Here is an 18,151-nt window from a genome sequence, read left to right as displayed (position 1 = left end):
GGGCAAAGCCACGGAGAGACACAGATCTTACAGAGCGCAAGCCGGGAGTCGAGTCCGTTCTCACCTTGCCCCTTCTGGACAGGAGTTGTAAGTAAAGTGCAAAGGTTTTAGAACATTCTCTAGCAAAATGTTTGCTATGGGAACTCGAGAGAGATCAGAGTATTCAATACTTGACGGAAGCTTGCTGTTAATTAACAAATAGAGAGATCTGTAATACCCTAGAAGAAAGGAAGAACACGTTTAAAACCGGGCACCTTCCCTACCACGTGGAAAACGTCCATTTTTTACATCTCTCTAGATCCTCAGTTAACGCTTCCTCCACCTCTCGCTAAGGGAAACGTCAGCACACGCACAGGTGGCCCGAGCCGGGGGCGGCACCCACGCCCCCCCTCAGCGACCAGAGCCCAGAGCCAGCGCAAGAGACACCCCCAGGGTTCCGCCCCAGACCAGGGAGCCAGTGTTCCCCGAGGACCGCGGGCGCAGCTGAACACGCGGCGGCGCCGAGGACCACACCCTCCGGCACCACCGCTCGGGTCTTCGACGTTCTACCACCATCAACTTCACCTGCCGGAGAGGCATCTACTCTCTCCCGCTGGCTGACCTCTCTGGCGTCCAGGAGCCCTGGAGTGACCTTCCGCCTGGGAGAGCTCGGGATCAAGCTAAAACACTGCACTCTGTTTTATATTGCTTAATTTGTCACACAAATTTTAAAAATGTTATTTCAAGGTCTTTTTCCAAAAGGGGGTGGCCACTGCGTCCTCAGGGGGACTTTCAGGTCTCGGTCACCAGACGCCCACACATCGCAGCTGCACTCGACAGCGTTGACGCTAAGGTCTGTGACGCCGAGTGGGTTCGGGCTGACTCTCTCTCCCCCGTGAACCCAGCTCAAGACCGAGACACCCTCCCGAGCCGGCGGGGCGGGGCGGGGCGGGGCGGGGCTGGGCTCTCTCCCGTTGTCGGCGGCACAGCCGTGCCCTCGCTCGGCTCCTGGGCTGGCCCTGCATGCAGACAGACCTTGCATCCAAGCACCTGGAACGATTGCTGACGCATGCATTAGTTTGTTTCATTTTCAAGCAATAGAACTTAGGTGAGGAGACTAAGCGCCCAGACTTTCCCGGGGACAGAGAGAGACCAGCGTTAGTAGACGTGCCCTCAGGGGAGCCCTCGGCAGTGCCCACTGGAGGGTGGGACGGGGCCTAGAGGTGCCCGGCCCACCCACTCCACACACTAGTGCAAGGGCAGTGTGGACCCCCCTCTACTCACCATTCTGAATCATGTAGTGCAAAATTTGCTCAATTACTGACACCACATAGCTAGCATCTTGTAAAACAGGCATATAAGTACTCTCAGATGAAAATACCTCGAGCATTCGCATGGGAAGCGCAACATTCAAACTGTCGTCGTTACAGCTCTGCAGCAACCTGCGGGCGGGAGAGCAGGCGGCTGTCACCAAGGCCCACCACGTCAGCCGGAGACGGTCCCAAGAAGTCCCGGAGCGCCCCGTGCCAAGTGCACACGCACGCACAGGGAGGGCGCGCTGGGAAGGAGGTGTCCTCCGAGAGGCACTCACACCCACACTCTGACTCCGCGTCACGCAGCGGGAGGCGCCGGAAGGGGCGACACTGCGGCTCCTCAGGACTCACCTGCAACAGAGGCTCATCAGCCTCTTTATCTGGAATAGACACGTGCGCCGCTCCGGCCCGTCCAACTGCTGGACGAAGAGGGCGCTGTGCCTGACCAGGCTCTGGGACATCCAGATCTGCAACGGCAGACGGGCAGGTCATGGCGCGGCAGCGCCTGGGGCAGCGGAGGCCAGTGTGGCCTGGCAAGCCGCCTCCTGAGGGGTTCCTCAGTGACGAAGACGTGTCTTGAGTTTTCCACGTTAAAATAACGCATCAGCGTTAAACAGGACGACTCCGTGTGTCACGGAGACCCAGCGCGCAGGCCGGGCGAGCGGGAGCCAAAGGGCTCGCAGGACCAGTGAGCGCCTCCTCCTGCCCACCCGCCCGCGTGGAGGGCTGGAACGCAGGCAGCAGGACCCTCGCTGTGGCGCACCACCCGCTGGGCGGGCCCTGGCAGCACCGAGGCAGGCCACAGAGTCTCTGGCCACAGAGTCCTGGCCACTCGCTCCATGGTATTTTTGAAAAACCAAGACCAAGACCAAAACCCAGAGACTTTTTACTTGTTCATTTTATAAAACCTGCCTAGAAGCAGGTGGAAACGGGGGGCTGCTGTGCCCCCGGCTCTGGCACGAGGCCCTGCGTGGGCCCGGCTCCGCCGGGCAGCAGCTCGGGGCCTGAGCCTCATGGGGACAGGGCGGCCTGTCGGGCACCGGGGCTGACTGCCACATGGGAAACTGGCTCTTGGTAGGGGGTTCAACATGGTATTCTACTTCTCCTTAAATCCAGATTTTCTGTAACACGAAAGTGAAAAGCCAACTGAAAATTTATATCCATGTTCAAGAGCTGAGCCACCAAGGCGGCCTGCTCCGAGGCACTCACCAAACGCTTGGCATCCTCATTCTGCTTATAAAAGAACAGCAGCTGCCTCACCAGGAGGGTAAGGCTGGGGCCGGCAGGCACGGGAAGCGAGCCAGACAGGCTGGCGCTGCGGTCGAACGCGCTCCTCTGGATGGAGAACTGCGGGCAGAGACACGGCGGGGTCAGGCTGCGCAGGGCCTGGCACACGCGCTGGGAAAACTGCCCCCGCCCCCAGCCTAGGAACACCTGCCCGTAACGCTCGTACACACGACCGAGCATCTACCGGGAAAGTAGCCGGCGCCAAGGCCCCGTGGAGAACAAGCATCCCCGTGCCTCTCACGTTCCGCTTCACCAAACCCCACTTACTTGCTGTTTTCTGTCTCGGTAGCCTCGAATAAATGACTGGATGATGACTGCATTTTTCAGCCTTCGCCTTTCTTCCTGAAGGAGGGAGGGAGGGCAGGGTCACCGGTCAGCCAGTAGAAACGACAACTCACCAGCGAGACTTAGAGACACTGCCACGGCACTCCCACACCCAGAGCCTGCCCCAAACGGGACCAGGGCCACCCCGACTTCAGAACACTCCGGCCCAAGCCCCTGGCCGCGGTCAGCGCTCACCCTCACGCCCCCCCCCCCCGCCACCGCTGGCAACCGCCAGTTTTCTGTCTTGGTGAAATTGCCGATTTGGGCGCCTCAAACAACGGAGCCACGGAAAGAGGGCCTCGGCCTCCGGCTCCCCACTGGGCGCGTCCTGCAGGCCGCGTGCCCGGCGACAGACCCTGTGACCCTCGAGGATGAGGGACGGACAGGGCTGTCTCCGCGCCGGGCTATGTGGGAGGTGTGGCTGCGGGTGCTCGCGCAGGGGGCATGGCCCAGGCTGCCCCTCGTGGGCACACGGCTGGGGCGAGGGAACCTCTAAGGACCCATGGGGCCCCAGAAGCGGCTGCCCCACTTCACGACTCCAAGCAGGGGCGGGCAAGCACAGGCCGCAGACATGTTTTTTGTGAAAAGACACTTGAGCGCGAATCTCGAGCAGCAGCGATCCCCCTACTGCCGCAGAAGGCCTTCCCCTCCGCCGCCGCCCCTGCGGCAACCACCGGGAGGCCAGCGGCAGCGCTCACTGGCACTCGGACCGTCGTCCCCCCGTGTGCAGGGCTGGTGCCAGCGCGGAAGCCCGGGCAGAGGCGTGCAGAAAGCCGTGGGAGCCAGGCGTGCCTGGGGCGGTGGTGGGGCTGCCCCACCCGCCCCCACACAGCTCCCCAACCCATCGCCCCTGGCCAGGTGCCGTCTGAACCTGAAGTGGCCTAACAAGGGAGCGCCTGAGCTACCGGGGACGCCCTCCGTGTCCGAGCTGACTGAGAACATGTGGCTAACAACGCAGACGCCAGGTCACGTGCGTGTCCACGGCATTTCATCCATTCAGTCGTCCACTGAGGAGGGTGTCCTGGCAACGCCCCACCTCTGCTGGGAGCTAACGGTCAGTCCTCACGAGGCCCGATGCCCAGCTTGGAGTCAGCCCAGCCTCCCATTTCTAGAGGTGACCCGTAGTCTCCCACTGCCCTGCAGGGCAAAGGGAACGCCCAGAGCCCGGAAACTGCCGCTCCAGCGCTGAACTAGGCAGGCGAGACTCTGGAGAGCCAACACCACGCGGGCACGCGGCAGCAGCGACTCCGCAGGGGATCCAAACTCTGGAGCGTAATAAACGTTATTTGTTTTTAAAGCGACACATGAACAGCTGAGCCCCCGCTAAAGAGACAAGCAGGAAAGCAGGAGTCTGGTTGGCAGCACGCGCCCGAGCCAGAGAGCCGATACTCACGGGGGGCGCGCAGCAGCGGGGAGGCCCCCAGCCTGGCAGAGGCCGGCCGGCCCCTGTGCTTCCAGGCCGAGAGGAGAGCGGGGCCACGGGAGCAGCACTGCAGCGCGTGGAGAGACGGAGGCTGAGGGCGCTCCAGGGGAGCGAGAACGCCAGCGGCGTGCCTATGCGCTGGGCTGAGCAGCGGTTTTCAGCAGAGGCAGTTCCAGCCCTCAGCGTCCTGTGCTGGTTCCGGGGGTGGCTGGCATCCCCCGGGGAAAGGCACCTGGCGGCTGGGGCCACAGGAGGTGCTGCTGCACCCACTGTGTGCACCACAGCCCCGTGGTGCCTGCATCTGCTGTTTCTTCTCAGCTCCCCAGAGCAGCCCCGGCTCCTGCACAGGCCTTGGCGAGAGGCACCGCCACGACCCCCGCCCCAGCCCCGGCCTGCACAGCCCAAGCGGGCGGTGGGAGCAGCACCCATCCCCGAGCAGGGCACACCGTGGGTCTGACCCACCGTGGACACGCCCACGCCGGCAGAATGACCCCTGCAGCGTAAACTCCTGGCCGGCTTGTCCAGGGATGGCCGGACGCAAACACCCACACAACGCCCGCCGGCAGAGCTCCATGCCGTGGGGCCGGGAAGGCACAGACACTGCACGTCCACACAGCAGGCGACTCCGCCAAGCAAAGCAGCAGCGGCCTTTCGCCAGAGACGGAGGCGCTGAGCCTGGGGGGTCGGAGGTCGTAAGGGAGGGCGGTGGGGAGCTCAGCGTGTCCAGAGCAGCGAGCCCAGAGAGCAGGCCCGCCGGACTCCCGGCGAGGAAGGACACGGCCGTGGCCGGCCCTCAGGGCGTGGGGACCGGGCCTCGGGAAGCCCGCCCGGGGGGCAGACGGCAGCTCGCCCAGGCTGGGTCTCTGAGACCATGTCTCGGGTGAGGGAGCGGGATCCCGGCGGCGCGGGGCAGACGCGGTCCCGGTGGCAGCGAGGCCGGGGAGGCCCGTCGGGTGGCGGGAACAGAGCCATCCTCACCTCTCTCTTTCTTCTTTCTTCCTGAGTTCGGTGTAAGAGAGACGCCTTTTCCTCCTGCGCCCGAAAGGAGAGAAAAGGAGGTTATCATTTCAAATCCGGACACATGCTCACCCACCGCCACGACGGCTGGCACAGAAAGGCCTCGGGGCGGTCGGGCACTGGGCAGAGGCGCCCTGCGGAGCAGACACGGGCGGCCTTGCGCGGCTTCCCGAGCTGCAGGCGTGTCTACAGTGGCCTGAAAACTTGACGTTAGGGCCTCCCTGGTGGCGCAGCAGTTGAGCACTGGGCTGCGACAGGTTCGATCCCCGGCCACCGGAGGAGGGTCCCGCATGGCGCGCAGACCTCTCCTGCCGCCCGCTGCTCCCCTCAGCAGTGTCCTTCGGTCCTTCTGCCTGCTCTGCTCCCCGCTCTGGCTCTGGCGAATCCTCTCACCCTCCTGTGCTTGACTGTACCCAGTGCTTGTGTACATAAATAAATAAATAAATCCTTAAAAAAACAAAAAACTTGATGTTAACAGTCTACTTGCAAAAAAAAAAAAAAAAGCCTATTTGCTGTTATCGCATCACGTTTCCTTTCCTCAGCACAACTCCGTCTCGGACGCAGGCACGGCGTGAGCCGGGCGCCGGGGCGGGCGCTGACAGGAGGGCGCAGCCTCCAGCATCAGAGCTGACAACCCAAGAATCAGTCCTTGAGATGTTTTTCCATTATCGAAGGTTTCATTTCTAGAGCAAAAATAATAAGCCAAAGTAATAAAAAGCCTTTATCACGAGTCCAAAGTCAGAAAAAACACTGCTTGAGATTTAATCCATTTGAAGGGGGAGGCTGACCAGGAGCCCTAGATCCACAAGGAGCCCCCACCCTGGGAGGCCGCCTGTCCGGGACAGGGCGAAGAGCGGAGCGCCCCCTACCCGGCGCGGGCACGGGCGCCAGTCCCGTGGAGGTGCCCGCAGCGCCGGCCCCGCGGGGCAAACGCTCTCCAACAAGGCCGAGGCGTGCGCGGGCGGTGGACGTCCGAGGGCCTCCGGGAGATTCCACGGGAGCTGGGGGGCCCCCAGTGACAACGGTGGCACTTCCGGAGGGCCGAGAGCGCGCACCCCCCGGCCAGCGCTGAGACGGGGCGGGCCGGGAAAGGACGGGACGCGGCCCCGGGGACGGACCCGGCTACGAGGGGACGGACCCGCGCACGCCGCATCGGCGAACGGCCTGGGAAGGTGGGGATGGCGAGAATTTGAAAAGGTTCCTCCGAGGAGGAGGACCTCGCCACGAGGGGCAGGCCACTCGCCGCACCTGTCCGCCCCCACTCGACCAGGACGGGCTCGGCAGGAGAAGGAGAAAGGGCGGCAGGCGCCTGCACAGTCACAGGCGGGGGGGGGGGGGGGGGGGGGCTGCGACGTTGCTTTTTTCTCTTCTTTTTCTCTTCTTTGTTCTTAACTTTACTGTTTGCACACAGAGGCGCGGCCTTCACTGAAGGGCCAGGTCTCTGTGGAACAAAGCTGCTGTCATTATTTAAGGCCTTAAATTACTTAAGAATGGGGCCTCCCCAGCGGCACAGCGGTTGAGCGCTGGGCCACGAAGCTGCCCGCAGCCTCGGCAGCGCCGGTTCGATCCACTGGGCGAGGGTCCCACCTGGCGCACAGACCTCTCCTGCCGCCCGCTGCTCCCCTCAGCAGTGTCCTTCGGTCCTTCTGCCTGCTCTGCTCCCCGCTCTGACTCTGGTGAATCCTCTCACCCTCCCGCGCTTCTGACTGTACCCCGTGCTTATAGTAAAAAAAAAAAAATTACTTAAGAAGGACCAACTTGTCCAGAGAAAAATCTACACTTTCTATATACAAAATTATCTCAAGTTTTAAAAAATGACAAAGTAGGAAAAAGAATTTGCAACAGGGCCTCCCTGGTGGCGTCAGGGGTTGGGTGTCACACTACGAAGCATCGGTAGCCTCTGCCCCACGGTGCAGACCTCTCCTGTCTCCCCGCTGCTCCCTTCAGCAGTGGATTTCAGTGGATCCACCTGCTCTGTTCCCCACTCTCTGGTGAGTCCTCTCACCCCCACACCTCTGGCCTGCACCCCAGTTCTTACATGCATAAATAAATCTTCTTTCATACAAAATATTACAGATTTATTTTACAAATGGATCTTTATTTATACAAGAGCTGGAGTACAGGTCAGAGGTGCGAGGAGTGAGAGGACTCCCCGGAGACAGAGCGGGGAACAGAACAGGCAGACGGACTGAAGACACTGCTGAGGGGAGCAGCGGGGAGACAGGAGAGGTCTGCTGCGCCCTGTGGGGAGCTCCCTGGCCGGCTGGGAATCGAACCCGCGCTGCACAGGCTGCGGACAGCTTCACAGCGCTGCGCTTGACCCGCTGTGCCTCTGGGGAGGCCCCTGCATAAATAAATCTTAAAAAAAAAAATATTATTTGTAACCACCCTCAAGAGTAACTTGGAAAGCTCAGACAGGAAAGCAAGGACGGCCGTGAAAGTGCTGCACGACAAGGGCAAGGACCAACATGCCTCTTAAACGTTCTCACCTCATCTGAGGGAAAAACACAATGGGAACAGTGACGTCGCGCTGAGACCTCACGGGCAGACCCGAGAGCCCAGAGGCCGCTGCTCCTCACGCGGGGCCCACCGTCGCTGGAACAAGGGCCGGCAGACCCGGCAGGGGCCAGCAGCGCAGGGCGCCGAGGACCCCGAAGCCAGGGCTGAGGCGCAGCTGCAGGAAAGGCTGCAGCAGGGAGGGGCTCTAGGGGCAGGGCCGCGCACCATGGTCATGGACCCCTGAATCCGCGCGCCCCCTCCCCTGCTGGGGCACACCGCGCAGCACCTGAGAACGCTTCATGTGGCCCGGAGGAGCAGCACAAAAAGGCACCCCCAAAGTGCTGCAGACCTTGATTCCTACCAAGTCTCTTGGCTTCAGTTTCCTGCACTCGCAGCGCCCGGGAGCCGGCCCTGCCCCGCCGCGAGCCCTTCCGAGCACGCACGCGACAGCGCCACCGACAACGGCGTTTCCAAAATGGAAAAAATTTTTTTCTTCACACAAATAAACTTGGTGGCTACTCTAAGGCCAGGCATATCCAGCTTCACGTTTGCTAATTAACCATCAGACTAAAAAAATTCACAGTAAAAAACGTGAGTATATGTCAACGTAAATTTATGCGACGTGGCAAGGGCCATAAAGAGAACCCGCGTGACGGCTGCCTGGTCACTAAATCAGCGCGCCGCGCCGAGCAGCATCCTGGCCTAAAGACAACCGTGGGCCCCTCCGTGCAGCCCACCTGGGTCACCGCCCACCAGCAACGTGCTGGCCACGCTGCGGACGGCAGCATCAGCTTCAGTCCGCATCCTCCAGCCTCCAAGCACTGGCGTGACTCAAAGAACAGACAAGATACTTCCAGATAATCAAATTGTGAAAATGTCCGCAGCCTCTCGGCGTGAGTTTGATCCCCGGCCAGGGAGCTGACCCACGTGGCGCGGCAGACCTCTCCTGTCACGCCTGCTGCTCCCCTCAGCAGTGTTTCGGTCAATCCACCTGTTCTGCTCCCCACTGTCTCTGGGGAGTCCTCTCACCCCCCCACACCTCTGGCCTGCACCCCAGTTCTTGTGTGCATAAATAAATCTTTAAAAAGAAATACAATGTGAAAAGGTAGCAAAAGGATTATTTGCCAATACTGCACGGCCTGGGATTTGTGGGGTTTCTCGTCTGAACACCCTCCATGAAAATCCAGGAGCAGCCGGCTTCGTGTACAGGCGTCAGCACGCAGAGCATTACTGTTCCCCGCCCCCCGCCGGAAAGCACAGGCCAGAAAGAAACGCGCACGCATGTCAACAGCGTCTCATTTGCTAGTGGCCAGCGGAAGCCACAACAAAATGGTCCTGACCCAAACCCCGCTGCGGAATAGCACGCACCCAGCAAAAACGCAGCCCCGAGCTAAAGGCGCTGGCGGGACCGTCGCCACAGGGCTCACCCGTTTTCATTCGAAAAGCGCACAGGGACGCGACCGTGTCTGCACGGAGACTGTGGAGACACAGGGGTCTCCCGGCCTCAGGGGAAGGAGGGACTTCGTGCTGTGCCGGTCAGAAGGATCCGATTTGTTGTATGTTTTTCCCAAATGAAAAAGGTAACGTTCTTTAATGCTCCCCGACGGGGGGCTGGAAACGAAGACCGGCCAGGGCAGGCAGGTGCTGGACACGCGAGTCCGACTGCCCTGTCTCGGGGCACGCCAGGGAGAAGCCCGGAGCCCGAGCCAGGCCGCCGTCAGGTCCGGAGAGAAACGTGCGCTCAGGTGTCCGCTGCCCCGGCAGGAAAGGACGGGGGAACAGGGCGCCACCGGCTGCTGCCAGGCCCGGGCCGGGGGAGCAGCATCACAGGGAGACTGACCCGAAGGACACAGGTCGTGTCCTTTGGGGTGGGGGGGACACCCAGCAGGGGTGCAGGACAAGCCTGCAGGTCGCGGATGCCAAGGGATGATCTGGACTGAGCCCGGGGTCCCCTCTGCTCTCAGAACAGGAGGCCCGAGGAGGCCCCACACCCCTCCCCGGTAGCGCACAGCCCAGAACCCGGCGGGGGGCAGCAGGGAGGGGACCCCGGGCACAGGAGGCGCTGGCCCCCGCCTCTGTAGAGAACAGCGGCCGAAGGCCTGCCGGGTGCAGACCCGGATGGAGCAAGTCAGCTTCGTCCCCATGTGGCCTAAACACGGTCGCGCTTGCTGCGAGGTTGCCGTCTGCAGCCGACACCCACGCAAGCTACCCACGATCCAGCAGCGTTTGCACCTGCCTCCCACAGTCACTGGGGCTGCTTCACCGTGAAAGAGAACACAAAGCCAGACTCGGACTTTAGGACTCAGACTGGACGACCCTCCCGTGCCGTGGGGTGCCCCGGAGCGCGGGCGTCTTGGGGCAGGGCGCCCAAGCACAGGGCGCTGCAGACCTCTCCTGCCCCTCGCCGTCCCCCTCAGCAGTGATTTCGGTGGATCTGCCTGTTCTGCTCCCCACTCTGTCTCTGGGGAGTCCTCTCACCCCCGCACCTCTGGCCTGCCCCCCAGCTCTTGTGTGCATTAAAAAAAAAAAAATCTTAAAAAGTGGCACCTACTCAGTGTTCCATTAAACTCGAGAGAGAAGATTTCAGTTAATTTAGGACATGAGAGGAAAAAAAATCAGCAAAACCTTCTGGTTTTTAGCCAGGGAACGACTTCACTGCAAGCAGGGAGGGTGGGGGCAGACCAGACACCACACGCGTCGCTGCCGCGAGCTGCCGGGAAGCCGCTGGGACAGAAGCAGTGGGGTTCGAGGGCCTGACACGCTCGGTACTGGCGAGGAGGGGGAGGCCTTGGCCCGGGGGGCGCGGTGCCCAGAGTGCCCCTGTGAGGTTCGTGCGCCAGCACAGGACAGTGTGTCCGCGGGGGCCGCTGTCAGAAAGCAGCAGGCCCTGGAGGGACAGTCTGCGCCACAGCCACGCCAGCACGCGCTGCCGGCCTCTCCCAGGAGTGGGGGGCAGCCCGGAGCGGCCGCAGGCGCCTCTGTCATCCAGATGGGCACCGCCCAAATCGCTGCGCTGTGAAGCTGTCCGCAGCCTCTGCAGCGCTGGTTCGATCCCGGGCAGCCAGCGAGGGTCCCACGTGGCACGACAGACCTCTCCTGTCATGCCCGCTGCTCCCCTCAGGGGAGGCCCAAGTTCTGGAATCCATTATTTGAAATCCTTTATTGTCTCCTCTCTACAGACACCAACGCCATGAAAAGTCCTGCACAGAGTGTGCTTTCTTTGCTTCTGTGCACCTGGGGATGTGGACCCCTTAATAGTCGGGGGTCCCTGGGCACCCTGGGTTGCAAGCCTACAGCTTTACCTCCGGGAGAAGGAAGACGTGGTTCTGCACAACTGAAAAGCAGCGTGTGCCATCTCCCCGGAGACGGATCAGCAAGGATCTTCCTCGGAGCAGAGATGTGCTACTTGATAGAAACAAACTCAGACCAACAGCCTAGCAGCGCACCCACAACCCCGAGCACAGGCCTCCAGGGCGCCGGAAGACGTGAGGCGCAGCTGCCTCAAGACTGCGGGTGTGCACCACCCACAAACGGCTCAGCCCGGGCCTTCCAGGTGTGCCAAGCAGGAGACCAGGCCCTGAACGCTGATCCGGCCCCCCAGACAGGGCCCTGGGGCCCGTCTGGGATTCTCAAAGCACACGGCGACCCGGCAGCCCACGGCGGGCCCCTCAGCGGGGCACCCCCTCCGGGCCCCGGGCTCCCCAGTCAGAGTGGAGACAGCAGCGCCGCCCAGCCCGGGTGCCCCCGTCCTCCCGCGCCCCCCGCCCCCGCACGATTCTGGAAGGGTGAGCCCGCCGGGACGTGAGCGCTGCCCCGGCTGGAGCGACTTTCGGAGCGCGCAGGCAGCAGACAGCGGGGCGGGGAGCGGGGCGGGGAGCGGGCCGGGGAGCCGGCTCGCTGCGGACCCGCCGCCCTTCCCCCGCGGCAGGCCGGGCCGCGCCTCCGTCTCCAGCCCAAAAGGGGTCTCGGCCTGCGCGGCGGGCGGCGGGCGGCTCCCGGCGTGTCCGCCGCGTGTCCGCCGCCCCCCGCGGCTCCCGCGCTCCGGGGTCGCCGTCCAGGGAAAAGCCCCGGACGTCCGGCCGGCGGCCCAGAGGGGCGGGCGGCACCCCCGGCGCGGCCGACTGCGGGGAGAGCGCGGGGGGCCGCGCCGGCCGGGCCCCCAGGAACGGACGACCGCGCCCGCGGGACGAGCGCCTCACGCCGCGGCCCCCCCGCCCAGGCGCGCCCCGGCCCCCCCGCCAGCCCCCCCGCCGGCCCCCCCGCGCCCACCTGCCGGCGCCCCCCGGCCGCCCCGCCCCCCCCGCGCCCACCTGCCGGCGCCCCCCGGCCGCCCCGCCCCCTTACCTTCCTGCTCGCGCCCCCGAGGGACACCTTGGGCCGCGTCTTGAAGTCCCCCTCGAAGCTGAACATGGCGGCGGCCTAGCCCATCGGGGGCGGCCCGGCCCGAGCGCGCGGGGCCCGGGGGCCCGGGGGCCCCGGCGGCGGCGAGGACGAGGCCGCGCCGGGACGCGCGCCCAGCGCACCTCAGGCTCCCGCGCCCGGCCCGGCCCTCGGCGGCGCGGCGGCGACCCTGCGGCGCGGCTGCCCCCCGCGCGCCCGCATCCACGCCCCCCGCTCGGCCCGGCCGAGGGCGCCGCAGCCGCCGACCCGCGCTCGCACCGGGACGGCCGTGCGGAGGGAAGATGGCCGCCGGCGCGGCGGCGTGCGCGGCCCCGCCCGCGTGCGCGCGCCCGCCATCGACGGCGCGGCGCTCCTTCCGGCGTGCGCGCGCCCGCCATCGACGGCGCGTCGGGACGTGGGAAGGTGGAGCCGGGCTCTGCGGCCCGGGCTGGGCGCGGGGCGGGGCGGGGCCCGGGGGCGGGGCCCGGGGCGGGGCCCGGGGCGGGGGCGGGGCCGGGGCGCCCGGTGGACCAGCCGCGCGAGGACCGAGGACGCCCCAGAAACGCCACCGCGAGCTGCTCTGCTCGGCCCCGAGCCGGGGGTCGCCGCCCGGCCGCAGACAGCGCCTGCCCGCCCCGCAGCGTCCTCCGGGACAGGCCCCAGCGCCGCCCGGGCTCCGCGCTCCCGACGCCCGTCTCCGTGCCCCGGGGGCCGCGCAGGCGGCTCGTCTCCGCGGGCCTGGGCGGAGCAGGGTCGGAGGGCGAAGCGGACTCGGGGCTCGGGCGTGGGCCGGCCCCCCCCCCGGGCCGGCTGTCCCCTCGGCGGCCCAGAGCTCCCGGCCAGCCCCCCCAGCAGGCGGGACCCCGGCCGGCTGCAGTGGCCTCCCTGTCACCGCCCGGCGCCCGTCCCTCCCCCCAGCCCTGCGCGCCCGCCCCGGCTCAGCCGCGGGAGTCGGGGTCCCCGGCGAGGGAAGGGTCTTCCCAGCCCCTGGACCCGGCAGGCAGGCCCCCCGCGCTGCTGTGAGCGGGTGCCCCGGCCACGAGGGCCCTGGCCCTGTCGGTGCACCCCGCGGGGACGCTCCACGCTTGGAGCTCGGTGTTTCCACGTCAGGCGAGACCACGCTGACTGCTGCCCCCGGCCTGGCCCTGCGGCCCAGCCCCTCCTGGCCTGCGCCTCCCTGAGGCCCTGGGCCGCACCTTCCCAGAGGGGCTCACCTGCCGCCAGCCAGGACGGTCCAAAGGTGCGTGGCACGTGGTGTGGGCAAGCCCCACAGGCCAAGAGGGTGTGACCCAAGACGAGCATCCCCTCCCCGCCAAGACACTTGAGCACGAGGCGACGCAGCCCTCGATGGCCTGGCCTCCGGAGGAAATGAGAAAGGAAACCAGGAACATAAAGGCCACTGGCCACAGTGAGGGGCCAGCGGCCAGTGCTGCCAGCCTTGAGGGGCCACGGGTGCCCAGGCACCGGGAGGGTGTGCCGGGTGCGCCTGTGTGCGTGGGGGCGTCGTGCTCCCGCTCCTCAGACCCAATTTTGTGACTTCAGGGCAAGCAGGGAATGAGAGCCGGGAGGAACCCGGCAAAGCATGATGAGAGGCCAGGCAGAGGCCAGCTCCCGGCAGGGGACAGCGGTGTCCAGCCTGGCAGGGCTGGAGGCCTGTGGCTGCCAGATGAAGGGGGCAGGTCCTCAGCACAGAGAAGGCTGCACCAGCTCCTCGCACCCTGGAGCCCTGTGCCGTCAGCGCCCACCCTGACTTCTGACCACAAAATGTTTAAGGTGAAGCTCTATGGTTCTATTTCTGCTGGGAGCTGAACCTCAACACAGCAGGGCCACACCCTCGCAGCTGCACATCACGCTGTCCCTCGCGGCGCCCTGTCCTGAGCCGCTGCAGGGGCACTGTAGGGGTAAGGGAAAATGTCAGGCTTTTCTGCCCTCCCGCCATCAGGAGAGATGATGGATCCTTGAGTCCTGAACACAGGCCTGATGGCGGCACCTGGAGTAGGGGGTGGGCGTATGTAGATGGGATTCACCTGGGCTGAGACTGGGCTTTTAAGGGCGGCGTCACGGGGACGCCAGCAGAAGCCAAGAACGAACAGAAGCCGAGAGAAGGCCGGAGAGCCCAGAGTGAAGACCTGCTGGGGGCTGGGAGGCCTGCCAGCCTCCCGGCCCCCCAGCACCCCTGCCTGCCGTGTACCTGGTAATCCCAATGAAAGACCTGCTAAACCACTGAGGACTCTGGCTCCTCCTTTACCTGGTCTGCTGGATCCTAGAAAACCTGCTCAGTGGTCATTCCTGCCTCTGCAGGCACTCACACCTGTGCTCAGCTCTCAGAGGGAGCGGGTGGCCGCATTTCCTGCCTGTGCAGTGCTGGTCAGAGGCCAGAGTCTTGCCTCTGGTCAGTGAGAGAAGTCCGGCCCCCTGAGGGCTGTGCCCCTGACCCTCCCCACCATGGCTTTGGGGTCTTTGGCTTTGTTTGCCAAGTGGGTAAACGCCTTGTTGGGCCAAGGCGGAGGCCTGGCCCAGGTGGTCCCCTGAAACGATAGTTGAGTGGCACAGCATGTCGAATAAGCTCGGTCATTCTAGACTACCCTGATCAGCACTACACAGATGCACCTGAAGGACATCTTGCTAAGTTCCTAGGCCAAAAAAAAAAAAGACTGACAATAAACACTGTCAAAGACCGAGTGTTGGCAACACGCTGCTTGCCGGCCGCCGGCACCGTCTCTACGCGTCCCGGTCATCATCGTTTTAATCATTTAAAAAGGTTAGACAATTAAGAGTGTGTTTGGCAGGCCGACAGCGGTGGGAAGCAGGAGGCCAAATTGCAAATTGTCCAGATGCCTTGGCCAGCGGACTCGGGGTCAAGGAGAGCAAGGCCTGGCGCTCAGGCCCCAGGCCCACCGTGTTTTGAATCGCTTAGACTTCCCTTCAAAGTCCCTGAAGATCACTGAGGCCGGCGCAGCTGTGGAGAGCAGGCGCCCCCTGGGCCGGGCTCCAGGCCTGTGCGGTGCGTGTCCGCGGCCAGGGACATCCTGCAGGCCCGCCGGCCACCTGCCAGCTGCAGAGACTGGTACTCGGGGAGGTGGTGGTGCGCGGGCAGCGGGCGCATCCCTGGAGGGGTGACCTCCAGGCCCGCTCTCCCGGACACCCCCCCCCCCGCCCCGCCACCGCCGCCGCAGGCTCCACGCAGATTTCCACGCGACTTGTTTACTCGGGAAGCGCCGTGACAGGAGCCCGCAGGTGAAGAAGGTGAGGTCAAGAGCGCCTGCCCGAGCGCCTGGCGGCCAAGCCCAGCCCAGAGAAGCTGCCAAGGGAGGAAGACGTTTTATTTAAAATTACACTGGCTCGAGACCATCAAAGGATCCTTAACATTTTCATTAAGCTGAGACTCAGGTAGAGGCGGGCAGTAAATCTCCCGCTGCGAGGGGCCGGCCTGCGGCGGCGCACACCCAGAACCAGCGGCCGGTTCCAGCGTCCTCGCCTGCCTGACCTTCGTCCTTCCGGGGGATCCCAGGTGGCCAAGGTCCTCGTGAACTGGGGGGCCTGGAATCAGGGCCTGCTACTGCCCGCCCCCCTCCGCAAGAGTGGCGAGCACACGGGGCGGCGCTGGGGCCAGAGGTTCCCCCGCAGAGCAGTCGCGGGCGTGAGCGGGACCGGGGGGGCTGCCCTGGCCTCCAGCGCCCCTGGCCTGCGCGCCTCTGGCTGGTCCTGAGCTGGGCATCTGCCCACCACGCAGGTCCTCCTGACACCATGCCCACCACTCCCGGCCGGGGCCCCACCCACTGCATCCTCGCACACAGGCTTCGCACGACTGACGGCCCCCCCAAGGACGGCATCCACAGAGGTCCTGCCCGGCCCGGGGCCGCTTTGCGTTCTCCCTTCTGGTGGCCGCGCTGCCGTGGCTGCTCGGGAGCGGTGAGTCCCCGGAGCGGCCACCCAGGAGCTGGAGGGACACAGCCCGGCTGCCACGCAGCTCAGAGAGAGCCTGAGGTGCAGGCAGAGTGGGAGGTGCTGGTGCTGCTGAAGACAGGGCTTGGTGTGGTCCCCGTCCCCGAGGCGAGTCCTCAGGGGAGGCCGGGGGGCTGAGCTGCTGCTCCTGGCTGGGGCAGGTTGGGCGCTGGGTTGGCTGGGACCCGGGAAGGTGCCCCAGGGGGCAGCCCCCAGGCGCAGGTGACAGCCTGAGGAGCTGAAATCTGCACCTGGTGGTGGCTGGGGCACAAAAGCAGCTGAGAGACAAGCTGGAGGAAGAACCCTCGCCTCGAAAGCAAGGCCCTTTGGGCCCGTGGCTCACCCTTAGCTTAACTTTGGAAAGTGTATGGTTATATTTATGATTATATTTTTATGATTGCATTTTTCCTGAGGAAATGTGATTACTTTAAAATATTTTATGTATTTCTGAGGTGCAAAGACTGACACACAGATATTAAATAGATGGATATTAAGTAGAACAAAGATTGATCTCGGTGGATCCCGTCCAACCCTCTCATTTTACAGATTAGAAAATCTGAACTCAGAGAAGGCAAGAAAATTACCCAATGGATGCAATTTCCAATTCTCATTTTTTATATTAATATCACGATGCCTTGTTTATTAGCCTCAAATTATCTCATTCACGCTTCAGAGAGTCTTTTCCTCACATCTCTGACGAGCACCCAGGCTGGCGGCAGCGGGGCCCTCGTGCCCTCCCGGGCCTGCCTCTCCCGGGCCGCGGCGGCTGGGTCCTCCGCCCAGGGCGCCTGCCTGGCCCCAGTGCCCTGCTCCCCGCCTTAGCTGCTGATCTGGAAATAAGTGGCAGAGTAACTATTTTGTTCTGCTCCGATAACATCATGGAAATTTTTAAAGCTTCTGGTGGAGAAAATTTTAAACAAACGGCGAATGCAGAGGCGCGCGCGTGAGTCCTCGTGTGCCAGCATGAGGATGCCAACCATCGCCAGCTCATCGCCAGCCCTGCCGCCCCCTCCCCAGCCTGAGTGATTGGGAAGCGGACCCCCCACACTTACCCTTTCGTTCATCCACATCCCCGGGGGACAGGCGTGCCTTCTTCTAAACCACAGCTCGGGTCTGTCACCGCATTCGGAGAAACGGCGGTCGCCGGCTTCATCACGCACCCGTCTGCGTCTGGATTCCTGGTTGTCTGATTGCTTTTTTTTTTTTTTTAAGATTTATTTATTTGTTTGTTTGTTTATTATACATACATACATACATACATACAAGCACGGGGTACAGTCAGAAGCGCGGGAGGGTGAGAGAATTCACCAGAGCCAGAGCGGGGAGCAGAGCAGGCAGACTGAGGAAATACCCTGCTGAGGGGAGCAGCGGGGAGACAGGAAGGGTCTGCCGCGCCCTGTGGGTTGCTCCGGCCGGGGATGGGACTCGCGCTGCAGGGGCTGCGGACAGCTTCATAGGTTGCGTCTTCACCCTCTGCGCCCCAGGGAGGCCCCTCTACGCTGCTCTTAACCAGATGGTTCCTGCTGACATCTGAGGCGAAGTGAAACACAGCGCAATTAAAAACGGGTAAGGGACTGAACAGTCACCTCCTGAGGAGGCACGCAGGACGCGGGCAGGCGCACGGGGGCACGGTGCCATCCGCCTGGGGCATGCAAAGCACAAGCCAGGAGCCGCGGCCTCGCGCCTGTAAGAGATGCATGTCTGCACCGCAGGGAAAGCGCTGGAGCTCCTGGGACGCGCCGCCCTGTCATGGCACCTGCCCAAGGAACCGGAGCAGGGCCCCCCGCAAGACGTCCCCAGCGGCAGGCGGCCCAGCGCCGCTCTGTGCCGGCTGTTGCCAGCCCCGGGTGAGGGCGGTCCTGCCGTAGACGCGCTGGCCTCACCGGGAGGATCAGCAGACACCCAGGGACGGGCACTGCCAGGCGCTGCTCATGCGTCCTGCCACTGCTGGCCTCCCAGAAGCAGGGGGCGGGGGGGCGTCCGG

The 18,151-nt window shown here is 64.0% G+C and overlaps 1 protein-coding gene across 1 annotated transcript in view; it reads right to left on the bottom strand.

Annotated features, from left to right (window-relative positions):
* The window catches only part of UBE3C (ubiquitin protein ligase E3C), a gene marked incomplete at its 5' end in the record, with an annotated part of 46,209 nt that extends 33,957 nt beyond the window's left edge, over positions 1-12,252 (bottom strand). The window contains 7 exons of the mRNA XM_084230836.1: positions 65-218; positions 1,264-1,421; positions 1,644-1,759; positions 2,502-2,639; positions 2,847-2,921; positions 5,305-5,358; positions 12,187-12,252. Of these exons, the coding sequence (XP_084086962.1) occupies positions 65-218; positions 1,264-1,421; positions 1,644-1,759; positions 2,502-2,639; positions 2,847-2,921; positions 5,305-5,358; positions 12,187-12,252 (761 nt within the window). The remainder of the gene's footprint in view (positions 1-64; positions 219-1,263; positions 1,422-1,643; positions 1,760-2,501; positions 2,640-2,846; positions 2,922-5,304; positions 5,359-12,186) is intronic.
* Positions 12,253-18,151: the final 5,899 nt, after the last annotated feature.

Source organism: Talpa europaea, assembly GCF_964194135.1.
Source record: "Talpa europaea genome assembly, chromosome: 3".
Classification (NCBI taxonomy): Eukaryota; Metazoa; Chordata; class Mammalia; order Eulipotyphla; family Talpidae; genus Talpa; species Talpa europaea.
The sequence above is the reverse complement of the archived record's forward strand: the minus strand, read 5'-3'. Positions and strand labels throughout refer to the sequence as shown.